At 42.7% G+C, this 13,513-nt stretch overlaps 1 protein-coding gene across 1 annotated transcript in view; it reads left to right on the plus strand.

The window, feature by feature from the left end:
* The window catches only part of LGALS8 (galectin 8), a gene marked incomplete at its 5' end in the record, with an annotated part of 50,441 nt that extends 43,358 nt beyond the window's left edge, over positions 1 to 7,083 (plus strand). Inside the window, 1 exon segment of the mRNA XM_073627690.1 lies at positions 3,516 to 7,083. Coding sequence (XP_073483791.1) covers positions 3,516 to 3,665 — 150 coding nt within the window.
* Between the last annotated feature and the right edge of the window lie 6,430 nt (positions 7,084 to 13,513).

Below are 13,513 nucleotides of genomic sequence, written 5' to 3' on the forward strand. Positions count from 1 at the left end.
AACACGAAAGACACATAGCGGAGGAGAGCAAACAAAATCCCAAGAAATTCTTTAAGTATGTAAACAGTAAAAAAGGGAGAACAGACCATATTGGCCTCATAAAGAATGAGGAAGGACATGTGGTTACAAAGGGTGGGGAGATGGTTAAGGTATTAAATTTATTCTTCTCCTCAGTCTTCACGAGGGAATCGGTGGGGGCGCTTCAGTAACCAAAACTGCAGTGTTTATCCACATCACGGGAAGCACCTTCATTGTTAACAGAGGACAGAATTAAAATTAGACTTGGGAAACCTAACATTAATAAATCACCGGGACCAGATGGCTTGCATCCGATGGTACTTGGGGAACTCAGTCAAGTAATTGCCACACCATTGTTCCTAATTTTTACTGACCGTCTACTGACTGGAATGGTACCAGCTGATTGGAGAAAAGCCAATGTAGCACCAATATTTAAAAAGGGCCCAAAATACATCCCTGGGAACTAGACCAGTTAGCCTAACATCAATAGTATGCAAGCTCTGGGAGGGGATGATGAGGGACTATATATAATATTTTAGTAATGAGAATGGTATCATTAGCAGTAATCAGCATGGATTCATGAATAATTGTTCTTGCCAAACCAGTCTATCAACTTTCTATGAGGAGGTAAGTTGCCATCTAGATAAAGGAAGTCCTCGGGAAGGATGTACTGTAAATGGAGCGAGTACAAAGAAGGGCAACAAAGCTAATAAAGGGTCTGGAGTATATTAGTTTTGAGGAAAGGTTGCGAGCACTGAACTTATTCTCTCTGGAGAAGAGACGCTTGAGAGGGGATATGATTTCAATTTATAAATACCGTACTGGTGACCCCACAATAAGGATAAAACTTTTTTGCAGAAGGGAGTTTAACAAGACACGTGGCCACTCATTAAAATTAGAAGAAAAGAGGTTTAACATTAAACTACATAGAAGGTTCTTTACTGTAAGAGCGGCAAGGATGTGGAATTCCCTTCCACAGGTGGTGGTCTCAGCGGGGAGCATCAATAGTTTCAAAAAACTTTTAGATAAGCACCTAAACGACCACAACATACAGGGATATACAATGTAATACTGACATATAATCACATAGGTTGGACTTGATGGACTTCTGTCTTTTTGTTCAACCTCACCTACTTGTAACTATGAGTGCAACTGGCCTGAGAAGGCTTTTCTGTGCTATGGGATGATAGGAGGGATTTTTGATTCCCTTAGTCCAGTGGTTCTCAACCTGGGGGTCGGGACCCCCTCAGGGGTCGAATGATGATTTGCCAGGGGTCACCGAATCCTGGGCTGTTCCTGAAGCCTGCACCGCCCTCCCAGCCTTTTTGTGGCTGCCCAGCTGGGCTGTTCCTGGAGCCCGTGGCCGCCCACTCAGTTCACGGCATGGCTGAGGGGCAGAAACTAGAGGTCAGCTGACTGGTGAGGAATGTGAAATGGGAGGGGCTGGAGGAAACCCTATCTCCTGATTTCGGCATAGGTGTCACTGCTATGAGACACCACAAAGTCAGGGACACAGTGAAGCCGGAGACACAGTGAGTAACACTACCTGTGATTATAGTTGCCATTAAAAGTCCCCACTACAGTTCTCAGATCAGCAGATGATCTTGATTAAGAGCACCTGAGTTGGCTGATCAGACCTCCCCCCAGCACTGCCATCCCGTTCCCCCCACCAAGGAACAAGAGCAGGAATAAAAATAGAGAATACATCAAAGGGAGAGGAAAAGAGGGGGAGGAACAAATAAAAAGGAAGAGAAAGAATAAGAGAAAGAACAAGAAATACAGCTAGAGAGAGGGATGGGGGAAAAAAAAACAAGAAATTAGGATAGAGAGATAAAAAGGGAAAGAAAGGAGAACAATGAGAGTGATACATCCTAAAATGTACCATAAGGGGTTTTAATACTTTACGAGTGGAAGGGACTCAAGGAGCGCTAAATGTCCATGGGTTAGGGGCGCAAATTACTTGTCTTGCCTTGGGTGCTGACAACCCACGCTACGAAAATAATTTTTCTGTTAGGGGTCCCCACAACTTGGGAAATTTCATCAAGGGGTCACGACACTAGAAAGGTTGAGAACCACTGCCTTAGTCCCTTCTGACCATAACATACAGTTATATCATCTCATATTCTTCAGGTAAGAGAGAAAGGTGATGTGTTTGGGAATATCTGAACTCTATTACACACAGCTAGTCTAAATTTAGTTAGATTAACAAGAAAAGGTAGAGAGTAGACTGATGCCCTATATCTGTCTGGATGAAAAACCAAAGACCTAACAATGCAGGATTCAGTGGTACTAAAACTACAGCCTGCTGTTTTGTGGTTTGCTGGCCTCTGCAATGAGAAGGTCTTGCATGCAGTGTTTTCTCCTTGCAGTCTGGAGCCACTGTATGCAGAGAAGGAACAGGTGTCGGATACCGCACGCAGATCATTTCAATTCACCTTAGCCAGCACTATCAGGTAAAGTTGTCTTCTGCATAGTTCTAGCCATATTATCTGCCAAAAAGAGAAGCAGTGTGGAACATGTAGCATATGTACTTGTCCACCAGACACCAGTGCCATATGTAGAACACTTGTTTGCATAAGAGGAGTTGCTATCACCACAAGTGAATTGAAAACACCCCCAAGTCAATTTTGGCATTCCAGGAAAAATTTGTGGACTTGTGGAACACTGTGTTATCTTGAAAAATACATTTTATTGAAAAAGGATATGCTGTCAGTCAGTACAATAGATGAGACCTACTATGGACATGAAACTGAGAAAAACACAATTTACATTATTACCCAGAACTATGATACAAAGTTTATTACACAATCTAATTATTGCGTCCATCTATGCTTCATCCATTTCATTTTGGATTTTTCATTTTGGATTTCTGTGTGTAGTAGTCCTTGGGAGCCCACCAGATGTTAGTGCACAGATTAGCTACCATCATTACATGTGGCACATCATTTGGACATATATACATACATGCATGCACATATACACATACTGTATGTTATTAATATATGTTGGTCAAGTACAGTTACTGTAACTTTACCAGTACATGTGCTACAGTCTATCTTGTGTGTATATATAACACATGATATGTAGCATTCCTTAGGAGTAAAACTTTGGGATTCTTATGGTTAAACATGGCCGTAATGTACAAATAATGAATACATTTTATATAATTATCTGAACGTACTCTAGCTTTTACTATTTCAGTAAATAGCAATAGAACTAATGATTAGTTTCAAAAGGTATTTGAATTTTATCTTCAAAAAAAAAAAAAAATTACAGTATTCTCCACAAAAAAAGGTTTAAGATTGATGTACACAGGTATAAAGTGAATGTTGTAGCAATACTGGAAAATGTAATCAACAATGAACTGGCTTTGATACTTATAGTATTGGAAAAAAAAGAACTACTGTATACCAAAGGTTAATAATTATAAGTGAGAAAATTGGCACAACTAATTCTCACACAGTAATTCAATTTTATTGTCTGCTCTGTGTTTGCAGCTCCTCATATACTGCGAAGCTCATCAATATAAAGTTGCAGTGAATGGACATCATGTGCTGGATTATAGGCACCGATTCAAAGATCTGGGTATGATCAATGAGGTCTCAGTTCATGGAGACGTACAAGTGTATGACATCCGGGCCTGGTAGAAAATAGTATGCCAGATGCGCAAATATGACTGGTCAGATGACTTCATTAAGATTAATGGAATATATTTCACAAAAATAATGACCATTACTGAGGCATTACTTCTGAAATGACTTAAATTAGCTTCCTAATTTTTTTGGACCAGAAAGATATTATGCGTTTACTAATTTTGTCATGGCTTTTCACTAACATATTTTCATATTGTATTCAATTTAAACGTCTATAACTCCACTCAAAGCTCATTACTCCAACGGTTGGCCTCACTAACCAGTGGAGAGCGTGAGTCAGTGACCATGGAAGCTGCCGTCACTTTGCATAACAGAGTCCCAGGTTTCAGGGATCTGGGGTGCTTTACAGGAGATCAGAACCAACATGCAGGCACATTAGGACATTAGTCAAGTGTAAGTGGCAATTTGCTATGCTTATTTTAAGTTCATGTTTCCATTGATATTGTTGTTTAACTTACAGAAATTATGAAAAAAAATGAAAAGACACTATATAATTTGTGAATCTTCCATGGTAGTTGAGTCACAAACCCCATACTGACCTACCTAATTTGAAGATCCACAGCGCCCTTTAGCTTCTGTTAGAGCACATATGGCAAACACAAGGCCCGTGGGCTGAATCTGGCCCACCAGGCCTTGTCGTGTGGCCCTCACACCCTTTTTTGCAGCTGGAACGTGGCGCAGTCTGCTCCCGCTCCCCACTGTTGCTTATAGACACAGAAACCTTCTGTGTTTACAAGGGACAGCTTAGCTCAGGTCCCTGCACACACTCACAGTGGGGACATCTCCAGAGAGAGAGAGAGAGAGAGTGATCTCCCTGAAAGATGCGCCACCTACACAGGGAGTTACTAGAGCTGGGTCAGGTAGGAGAGCGAGATGGAAGGAAGCTTTGGAGGGGGGTTAGCGTTGCACACCCTGCACTCTGTACACAACATACACCTGAACTCTACATTCTGTGTGTAGAACACTCCTAAACCTTGCATTCTATACAGAGAGCACCCCTGAACACTACACTCTGTACATAGGGCACCCCTAAACCCTGCATTCTGTACGTAACACACTCCTGAACTCTGCACGCTGTACGTAATACACTCCTGAACTCTTTGAGGGCAACAATACTGCTGATGCGACTCGCAATGAAATTGAGTTTGACGCCCCTGTGTTAGAGGTGTCTGTGTGTGTGTATATATTGTGACATTGGGGATTGTTCAGCTTAAGTGGATAGATGTGTTTTGGTGTAGTGAGTCCACTTCAGAGAGGGCCTGGTAGCCCACGTTTATTAAAGGGAAAAACAAAACAAAAGTCCTTCCAGGAATCCCATGCAAGGGTTCCAAGCTTCAATTAAATACACAGAATCCAAATGAAAATGCTAGCCCGCCTGGCTACTCTTCAGCAGTAATGCTGCTATAGGTACAGGCCCTTCAAATGAGCTGCTTGGATGCACACAGTCTTAGGCTTCTTGGCCGCACACAGCTTCAAGAGCTTCAACGCACACAGCTTTGGGCTCCTTGGATGCACACAGCTTTGAAGCCCTTCAACGCACACAGCTTCTGGCTCCCTGGACGCACACAGCTTTGGGCTCCTTGGACACACATAGCTTCAAGGCCTTCAATGCACACAGCATCTATTCTCACACAGAGACACTTACTAGCAGCCACTGCTCCAACTTCACCTTCCTCCACTCTGCTCTCACCAGCCCTTCGTTATATGGGCTGTGTGCACCTGGGCACACACTATGTTGGCTGTCCACAAGACCCGGACACAGGGTTGGCGATCCTGTCCCACCCAAGACTCTGAAGGATCTCCAAACTACAGAGCCCCATAGGGAACAAGCAAAACCTGGAGAAAACTGCCAGAGCAGTTTTCTCTGTTTCAAATTTACGCTCTGTAGCTCTGCACTCAGCCAATATGCAGACTCTGTGTCCACTTCAACCCCATTTTCGTAGGGACAGAGCCTTGCTCTGCCACTATATATATATATATATATATAATATATAGTGTGTATATGTATATATAATATAGCAAAAGATTTGTGTGTGTGTGTATATGTATGTATATGTGTGTGTGTGTGTGTATATATATACCGTATTTATCGGCGTATAACACGCACCCCAAGTTTAGGAGGGAATTTTAAGGGAAAAAAAACTTACATTTAAATGCCCATCATTGCAGCCTTCTCAGTGCAGCCTTGCCCCAGTGCAGCCTTCCCCAGTGTCCATTGCAGCCTTGCCCCAGTGCAGCCTTGCAGCTCGCAGTTTGAAAATCCTGTGATACCCTGTGATCCTGAGCTTCAAAATCCCGGACCGCGATTTGAAAATGGCGCCGCCGGCTCCGAAATACACAGAGCCGGTTCTCGGCGGCTCTCGTTCACTTTCGGCTCCACTCGTAGTCCCGCCCGGGATGGGCGTGACTGTGAGCGGAGCTATCCGAACCTAGCCGAGTACACTCAGCTAGGTTCGGGCGGCGCTCGAGTGAAGCCGAAAGTGGCCGAGAAGAGCCGAGGACTGGCTCTGTGTATTTTGGCGCCGGCGGCGCCATTTTCAAATCGCGGTCGGCGATTTTGAAGCTCAGGATCGCAGGGGATCGGCGTATAACACGCACCCGCGATTTTCCCCTGATTTTAAGGGGGAAAAAAGTGCGTGTTATACGCCAATAAATACGGTGTGTGTGTGTGTGTGTATATGTGTGTGTGTGTGTGTGTATATATATATATATATATATATATATATATATATATATCTCTATATCTATCTCTCTAAAAAAAATTTTTTTTTAACATTGTGCTACTTGGAACACCGTTTGTAGCACCTATTAATTGTGGGATGCATAAAAAGGGTTTGCCTGTTTGCCTATCCTCCACTGTAAGGGGCCACACTTTTGGAAGGGTGGAGGGTGCTCCAGGTAGTACTTAAAGGGAACATCATCAAAAATAAGCATATATCCCCACAGTGAATGCTGATACAGCTTCTTCATTTGTCTTCCCCACAAATATGCATTAGGGCACATCCAACATCTACTGATGTATACTTGGTTTAACTCTCCTGTTAAATTTTGCTGTCTGTAGGTAATAGTTTTCCTTAAACAGTGAATGTGATCAGCACATCACCTAGCTTACATAATGCTGGCAGCCTTTGTGATGTTTGGAAGATGTACAGTTTTTAGGTAATGTTTCCTATTAAAGGTATGTGTGACAGAGTATCTTGTATTTCAGCATTGACTCAGTCTACAGAAATGGCTGGCATTTTTTTAAATGGCTGTCAGTAGAATGGGGTACCACGTAATTGTGCCAAAAATGTTCATATTACTTTGTTTATTGAGCACTTTGTATCCACTAATATCTTCTGTACATCTGTACATTAATCATAATGTATGATTTAAAAACAATATTTACTGCTATTAAATTTATTTGTAATAAGTTGTGTTGTAGCTTGATTTCAGCTTTATGTACAGATTGCAATAAACATCTTCAGATTAACTAAGTACATTATTAATTTGTGGCACTTGCAAGACCAACTCTGAACTCAGGTTATCTGGGTCACTCTCAATAGGTACCCCATATTTTGAGGTGGTTCCTGGCACAAAAAGTGGGCAGAAGGGACACATGCCCCAGGTGCTGTGTTGAGTGTGTGGTAGTGGTGGTGGTGGTGGTGGTGGTGGGGGGGGCACTCCTGTTAGGAGCCGGGGTACGCTATATGACAGCAGGTACTGAGAATGAGTACACACTTTAGTCACAGTGGGGCTGCTGGGAAGTGAGGGGAGACTTCCCTTCTAGTACTGGCATCTCCTGACACTATCCCTGTACTCCAGTGCTTTCTATTCAGTAAGTCTTCTAATAGTCGCTAAACAACTCCCATGCACTGGAACCCTGATGTGCATACAATGTGCCAGTAGGTGAAAATAAATGCCGTTGGGGGAGAAGGAATGCTTGGAGCAACTTGCTGTGCTTGCAGTGTTTACCTGGAAAACCTGCCTTGCGCCTCCCAGTACCTTCCATTGGGCAGCATGAAGAGCAGGACCAACCCTGGAATGACACTGTACACTGTCAGGATGGCATCCAAGGAGAGACTCTACCAATTCCCCTTACTGCACCAAGGTATGCGACTGTGTTCCCACAGTTGTACACAGACCGGAGCCGAAGGACATGTCTGGCATTATGGGTACACTATTTCCCAGAGGGCAGAAGAAGATGTTTGCAAATTTCAGCCCATAGATCTTCCAGAGGAGCCCAACTATGTACAGGAAGTGGGTAGATGGGCAGGGGCCAGGCTAGCCCAGGTGTAGTAGGTGGGAGCCCTGAATGAGGAGTACCTCTATGCTCCTGATTCTTCCATAATATTCTAACAATGTACAGAAGCTGTGATCACAGTGATCATGGCCAACGCTGGGGACACCAGCCTAATTCAGGGTGACCACACTTGTAGTCTGTGTTAATGTGTTGCAACCACATGCAGTTGTTCAGCATTTCCAGGGTTAAAGGCGGCAGATGAAATATCACCTCCTAACCACCTGCCAAGCACCCATTGAAAAGCGATCAATGTGGATTGCTTTTCAGAGGTACAGCAATGATGGTCCTTTCAGCTGGTTTTCTTCCCTCCGAGCCCCCCAAACCCTTTAGTTTCATGCACCCCACAGAGCCCACTATCCCATATCTCCTCCCCTCCTTCATCTCACTGTCAGATGCCAATACGTGCTCCTCAGGTGACACCACCGATTTAGCACCACTTTTCCTCTTGGCAACACCAATGATGCAGGAAAATGTTTTCCTTCCGGTGACACCACTGATGCAGGGACATATTTTCCTTATTTTTCTTACATTTTTTTGCCACTGTTAGCCTTATATTTTTGCACTGATTTTAAGATCTTAAAGTGTTACTAAACTCAGTAACACTTTAGGTGCCTAAACCCAGTAGCGCCCCCCCCCCCCCCCCAGCAGTGCCCACAGCTTATAAATCTTTTTACATTAAAATATTGCCACCCACTATATACCTTTTTGGATGATCTGTATACCTTGGTTACATCATAAACTGCACAGTTTCTTCTGAGAGTTCAGAAAGGTGGAGTGTTTCACTGCAGCCGGTATACGTGCCCATATGTGTGATGTCAATATCATGTAACCTGGCTATCACTGAGAAAAAGAAACTGTTCTCTCCAGCATAAAAGACACAACTGAGCAGGTGCAGGTTGGCTATTGCCTGTGTGTTAACTGGCTGTCTCTAGATAGAAATTTCAGGGAGGGGAGGATCTATGCATACAGGATAAAACAGCCTTTTTACACAATTCAGAGGATTAACCGCTAAAGTTCCACAGTGAGTATAACAAGCATGCTATACTGCATCTACAGACTGATTTTATGGTTGTGGGTTTAGTAACACTAAGTTCACTGCAGGGTACCACATTTACCGGTACTATTTCAGCACATGGCACAAACTTTACATACATTTTACTAGAAGGTGCAATTTGTCATCTGTGTCCCCCATCCAGGTCACATAAGGTCCCTAAGTCCCCCATCCAGGTCACATACCGCCCCTGTTTCTGGGCGGCAGGACCACTGATCCAGCGATGTGATGCCTCCCCAGAGATCACCGGTCCCCTGCTTCCCCATATGCTGACATCATCCTATTCTGGATCCTAAGAGAACCTGCTGCAGCCCATCCAATAGGTAGTGTCCACGCCAAGCAGGCACTGACATGGATGCTCTAAGAAGGACGCAAATAAACAAGAGAAGAGAATAGAAGAGTTGGGCCAGTTCTTCACGTGACCGTGGCTACAAGTAAGTAAAAACGGCATTTAGGGCTATGATTTTTCTTTTTAATGCGGTTATTAGATAGGGGCAGTGTGAAGGGGAGGGGGATGTTTTTTTTCCCCAGAGTGGGGCTTTTTAATTGCTGATCTGTGGACCAAGTTTCCAAAAAGGATCTAGTGGGTGACATCAAGGACACCACAGGAAGGAGTATTCACCTTCCCCAGATAAAGAAACTGAAGTTTTCCTGCAAGTGGGACTTTACTAGAGTCTGCCATTATGCACCATTCCAATGGTCACTGGCATATCAATTCTTGATATGTACTTATTTTACAGGAAGGTCCTCAAATTGGTTCACCTTTTAAGTCTCCTACAAATCCATGGGACCTCAGTCTGGTCCTAATGACTAATCTGGGTATCTGCTTTCAGCCACTGTGTTAGGTACCCTTTTAAGAATTCTATTTTTGGTCTTCATCGCCTCGCCAAGGGGAACGTTTGATTCAACAGCTCTCTCCTGCAAGTCCTCTTTCTTGGCGCCTCGCAAGGTCTACCTTTTTCAAAATGTGCTTTTTAAGAATGTGAGGCCACCTGTCAGTAAGTTGAAGTTGAACTGGAAATGGACCTTTCAACATCGTTGTGGTCTGATGCACACAAGCAAATCCACCAAAGGATGGCTTACAATAAGGTATGAAGGGTTATGTTCAAGGTGAAAATGTTTAGCCAAAAAACAATAAATATTTATACAAACAATATGGTGCATAAATATTTACTGGTTTTTGGCGCTACATTTTCACCTTGAACATTCTTTTGGGTTTTTGTATGTCAAATCTTGATGTTAGCTGCCTAGTTATTGAAATGCCTTGCGCTGACTTTTATTATTTTATGAAGGGTTATGTATTGACCTAATCATCAAAGCCCTGATCTGAATCCCATTGAGATGTTATAAGTAATTTAAAACAGGCCCTTCATGCAAGAAAACCAAAATATCACTAGAGTTATGCAAAATGCCTACAAGAAGTAATTTCTGCTAGGAGGCAATCCCAGCATCTGAAGCCAAGGATTTACTTACTTTTTACACAATACATCATTGCATCTATTGATATTTTTTTTAAATAAATTATTTAAAAGGCGCATTTTCCTTGTGCTTTTTTTCAAATAAATCACTTTTATCTGTAAGCACTAATTGAATAACGATAATAATGTTTGCTCTTATGTTGAAAAAGTTAACAATTTCCTTGGTTGTACTTACTTTTTCACACAACTGTAAAAGTTCTCCAAGTGTAAGGAAGAAAACTGCTGTCTTCAAGCCATTCAGATCTAAGAGCAGGCAGTCTAGCGATTTTCTTTTTTCGTATCTCCTTTAGCAGTGTGTTTGGTTCCTTCAGACTTTACAATGACGTCATCACAAAAGAAGATTTCCCAGTACACTTGCCAGCCAGCCTGCAAAACAACCAGATTGACCCTGTCTAACAATTTACTGTTAAAACAGAGGGTTTTGTTTGCACACGTTTGCAAATACAGTAAATGCGCAAGCGGCAGTGCCCATGTCAAGGCTCCTCTGTTTACTGCAGTCCTAACTCTATCATTTTCAGTCTATTAAGTAGGAGCATATATAGCAGTGGAAAGTTTTAATCACTTAAAGGGGTTGTAAACCCTCATGGTTTTTCACCTTAATGCATTCTATGCATTAAGGTGAAAAACCTTCTGTGGTGCCCCGAGCCCCCGTTTTACTTACCTGACCACGATCTTGCTCTGGCCGGGAACAAGCACACCAGCTCTACCTGGTGTCTTGTGTCCTGATTGGATAGATTGATAGCAGTGCAGCCATTGGCTCCCGCTGCTGTCAATCAAATCCAATGAGGCAGCGCCAGGGTGCGGGGCCAAGTCCTGCATTCTGTGTGAATGTACACAGATGCGGGACTCGGGAATGCACCCACACAGGTGTCCACCAAGGAGAGCGCTTTTCCAATGTGGACGTTTGATGCGGGGAGGAGCCACCAGCGCCGCTGAGGGACCCCAGAAGAGGAGGATCAGGGCCACTCTGTGCAAAACTAACTGCACATTGGAGGTAAGTATGACATGTTTGTTTTTTTAACCGGTTCCCGACCAGCGCACATTGATGTACGTCCGCAGAATGGCACTTCTGGGCAAATGGGCATACCCATGCGTCCCTTTGAATTTGCCGCCGTGCCATTGCGTGTGCGCCGGCCGGGAGTTCCATGAGTCGGGTCGCGGGTCCCGTGGACTCGATCGCCGCAGGGATACCCGCAATCGCCTTACGAAGAGGACGAACGGGGAGATGCTAATGTAAACAAGCATCTTCCCGTTCTGCCTAGTGACAGTGTCACTGATCTCTGCTCCCTGTGATCGGGAGCAGAGATCAGTGACGTGTCACATGTAGCCACGCCCCCCCCCCCCACAGTTAGTAACACATCCCTAGGACATACTTAACCCCTCCCTAGCCCACTAGTGGTTAACCCCTTCACTGCCAGTGTCATTTACACAGGAATCAGTTCATTTGTATAGCATTGATTGCTGTATAAATGACAATGGTCCCAAAAATGTCCGATGTGTCCGCCATAATGTCGCAGTCACAGTAAAAATCGCTGATCGCTGCAATTACTAGTAAAAAAAAAAAATTAATAATAAAAATGCCATACAACTATCCCCTATTTTGTAAACGCTATAACTTTTGCGCAAACCAATCAATAAACGCTTATTGCGATTTTTTTTTTTTTTTTTTTTTACCAAAAATATGTAGAATACGTATCGGCCTAAACTGAGGAAAAAAAATTTTTTTACATTTTTTTTGGGGATATTTATTATAGCAAAAAGTAAAAAATAATGTGTTTTTTTCAAAATTGACGCTATTTTTTTGTTTATAGCACAAAAAATAAAAACCGCAGAGGTGATCAAATACCACAAAGAGAAAGCTCTATTTGTGGAAAAAAGGACGTCAATTTTGTTTGGGAGCCACGTGCGCAATTGTCAGTTAAAGCGACGCAGTGCCGAATCACAAAAAACGCACTGGTCAGGAAGGGGGTAAATTCTTCCGGGGGTTTACAACCCCTTTAACCACCTCAATACAGTGCACTTACACCCCCTTCCTGCCCAGACCAATTTTCAGCTTTCAGCGCTCTCAAACTTTGAATGACAATTACTCAGTCATGCGATACAGTACCCATATAAAATTTGCGTCATTTTTTTCACACAGCTTTCTTTTGGTGGTATTTAATAACTAGTGGGTTTTTATTTTTTGTGCTATAAATAAAAAAAGACCATACATTTTGTGAAAAAAAATGCCTTTTTCTTTGTTTCTGTTATAAAATGTTGCTAATGAGTAATTTTTCTTCATAAATTTTGGCCAAAATTTATACTGCTACATATCTTTGGTAAAAATAACCCAAATTGTTGTATATTATTTGGTCTTTGTGAAAGTTATAGAGTCTACAAACTGGTGCCAATCACTGAAAATTTATCACATTTGATCAGACCTTCAGTACATCAGGTGAATCTCATTTCTTGAGACACTAATGCCCCGTACACATGGTCGGATTTTCCGATGGAAAATGTCCGATCGGAGCGTGTTGTCGGAAATTCTGACCGTGTGTGGGCTCCATCGGACATTTTCCATCGGATTTTCCGACACACAAAGTTGGAGAGCAGGAGATAAAATTTTCCGACAACAAAATCCGATCGCGTCAATTCCGACCGTGTGTGGCCTGTTCCGACGCACAAAGTGCCACGCATGCTCAGAAGAAATTCCAAGACGGAACAGCTCGTTCTGGTAAACTTAGCGTTCGCAGTGGATACAGCACTTTCGTCACGCTGCAATGTTCAAAATGGTTTAATACAGCGCACTCTCTTCTTCTTTATAATGTGACAAGAATTAAGTAGTTTTGCTGCTCATATTCACACACACTTCTCAAACTTATTTCGTTACTATTTATCGTGATTCCCTCAATATATTTTGATTTTTCACATCTGACAACATATTTTTGTATATTTTTTGGCTTTAATGTAGATTCTTTTTTTGTGTTTGTATTTTATTTATTTTTTTTTTGCGATTTTGATTTGTACTCCCGAAAATGTTTGTGTGTGTTTT

Source organism: Aquarana catesbeiana, linkage group LG04 (genome assembly GCF_042186555.1).
Source record: "Aquarana catesbeiana isolate 2022-GZ linkage group LG04, ASM4218655v1, whole genome shotgun sequence".
Taxonomy (NCBI): Eukaryota; Metazoa; Chordata; class Amphibia; order Anura; family Ranidae; genus Aquarana; species Aquarana catesbeiana.